Source organism: Penaeus monodon, chromosome 21 (genome assembly GCF_015228065.2).
Source record: "Penaeus monodon isolate SGIC_2016 chromosome 21, NSTDA_Pmon_1, whole genome shotgun sequence".
Taxonomy (NCBI): domain Eukaryota; kingdom Metazoa; phylum Arthropoda; class Malacostraca; order Decapoda; family Penaeidae; genus Penaeus; species Penaeus monodon.
In genome coordinates this window covers 44,909,255-44,909,817 of record NC_051406.1, presented here as the reverse complement: position 1 = coordinate 44,909,817, position 563 = coordinate 44,909,255, and the positions used below count along the sequence as shown (strand labels likewise).

Sequence of the window (563 nt, the reverse complement as noted above, 5' to 3'; positions counted from 1 at the left end):
CTGATTATATGTCTGTTGTTCTTGCTCCTTTTCCTCAGTGAATGTGTATGCTTTATTTATTTAAGGGCAGCATTGTATATATATATACTTCTGTCTCTTCCCCCAGGAACCAGAAGAGGCAGCACCAGAGGCCCCAGCCAGCCCAGCACCAGAGAAAGTTGACGCAGCTACTCAGACACCGGTGCAGCCACCTCGTGTGCTCATGGTTGAGGTGGAGAACATCACTCACGACAAATTCCAGATAACGGAGGAAGTGAAGGTCTGTTTTAGGGGTCTGTGTTTTATTGCTCAAATGAAACTCATTGTTTTTCTCCTATTCTTTGATGTCATTCGGATCTAGAAGCACCGACACTTGTTCTAACAGCTCTTATCAGATCTCTCCTGCTCAAGTCAAATAGCACATGGTGTCTAACTCCTTGGAAGAGTTAGGAATCTTTTTGTAAGATACTCCTCAAATTATTCAAGGATTCCTAGTGTGTGTAGGGTCTTGAAGTCTGGATTAAGAGAAGTTGTAAACCTATGAATGATGATATTACATGGAAAGGAATGAATGTGAAGTAACA

The 563-nt window shown here is 42.1% G+C and overlaps 1 protein-coding gene across 1 annotated transcript in view; it reads left to right on the top strand.

Annotated features, from left to right (window-relative positions):
• LOC119586529 (lon protease homolog, mitochondrial-like) overlaps positions 1-563 on the top strand; it is an 11,527-nt gene that overhangs the window by 4,467 nt on the left and 6,497 nt on the right. The window contains exon 7 of the mRNA XM_037935283.1: positions 107-259. Within this exon, the coding sequence (XP_037791211.1) occupies positions 107-259 (153 nt within the window). The remainder of the gene's footprint in view (positions 1-106; positions 260-563) is intronic.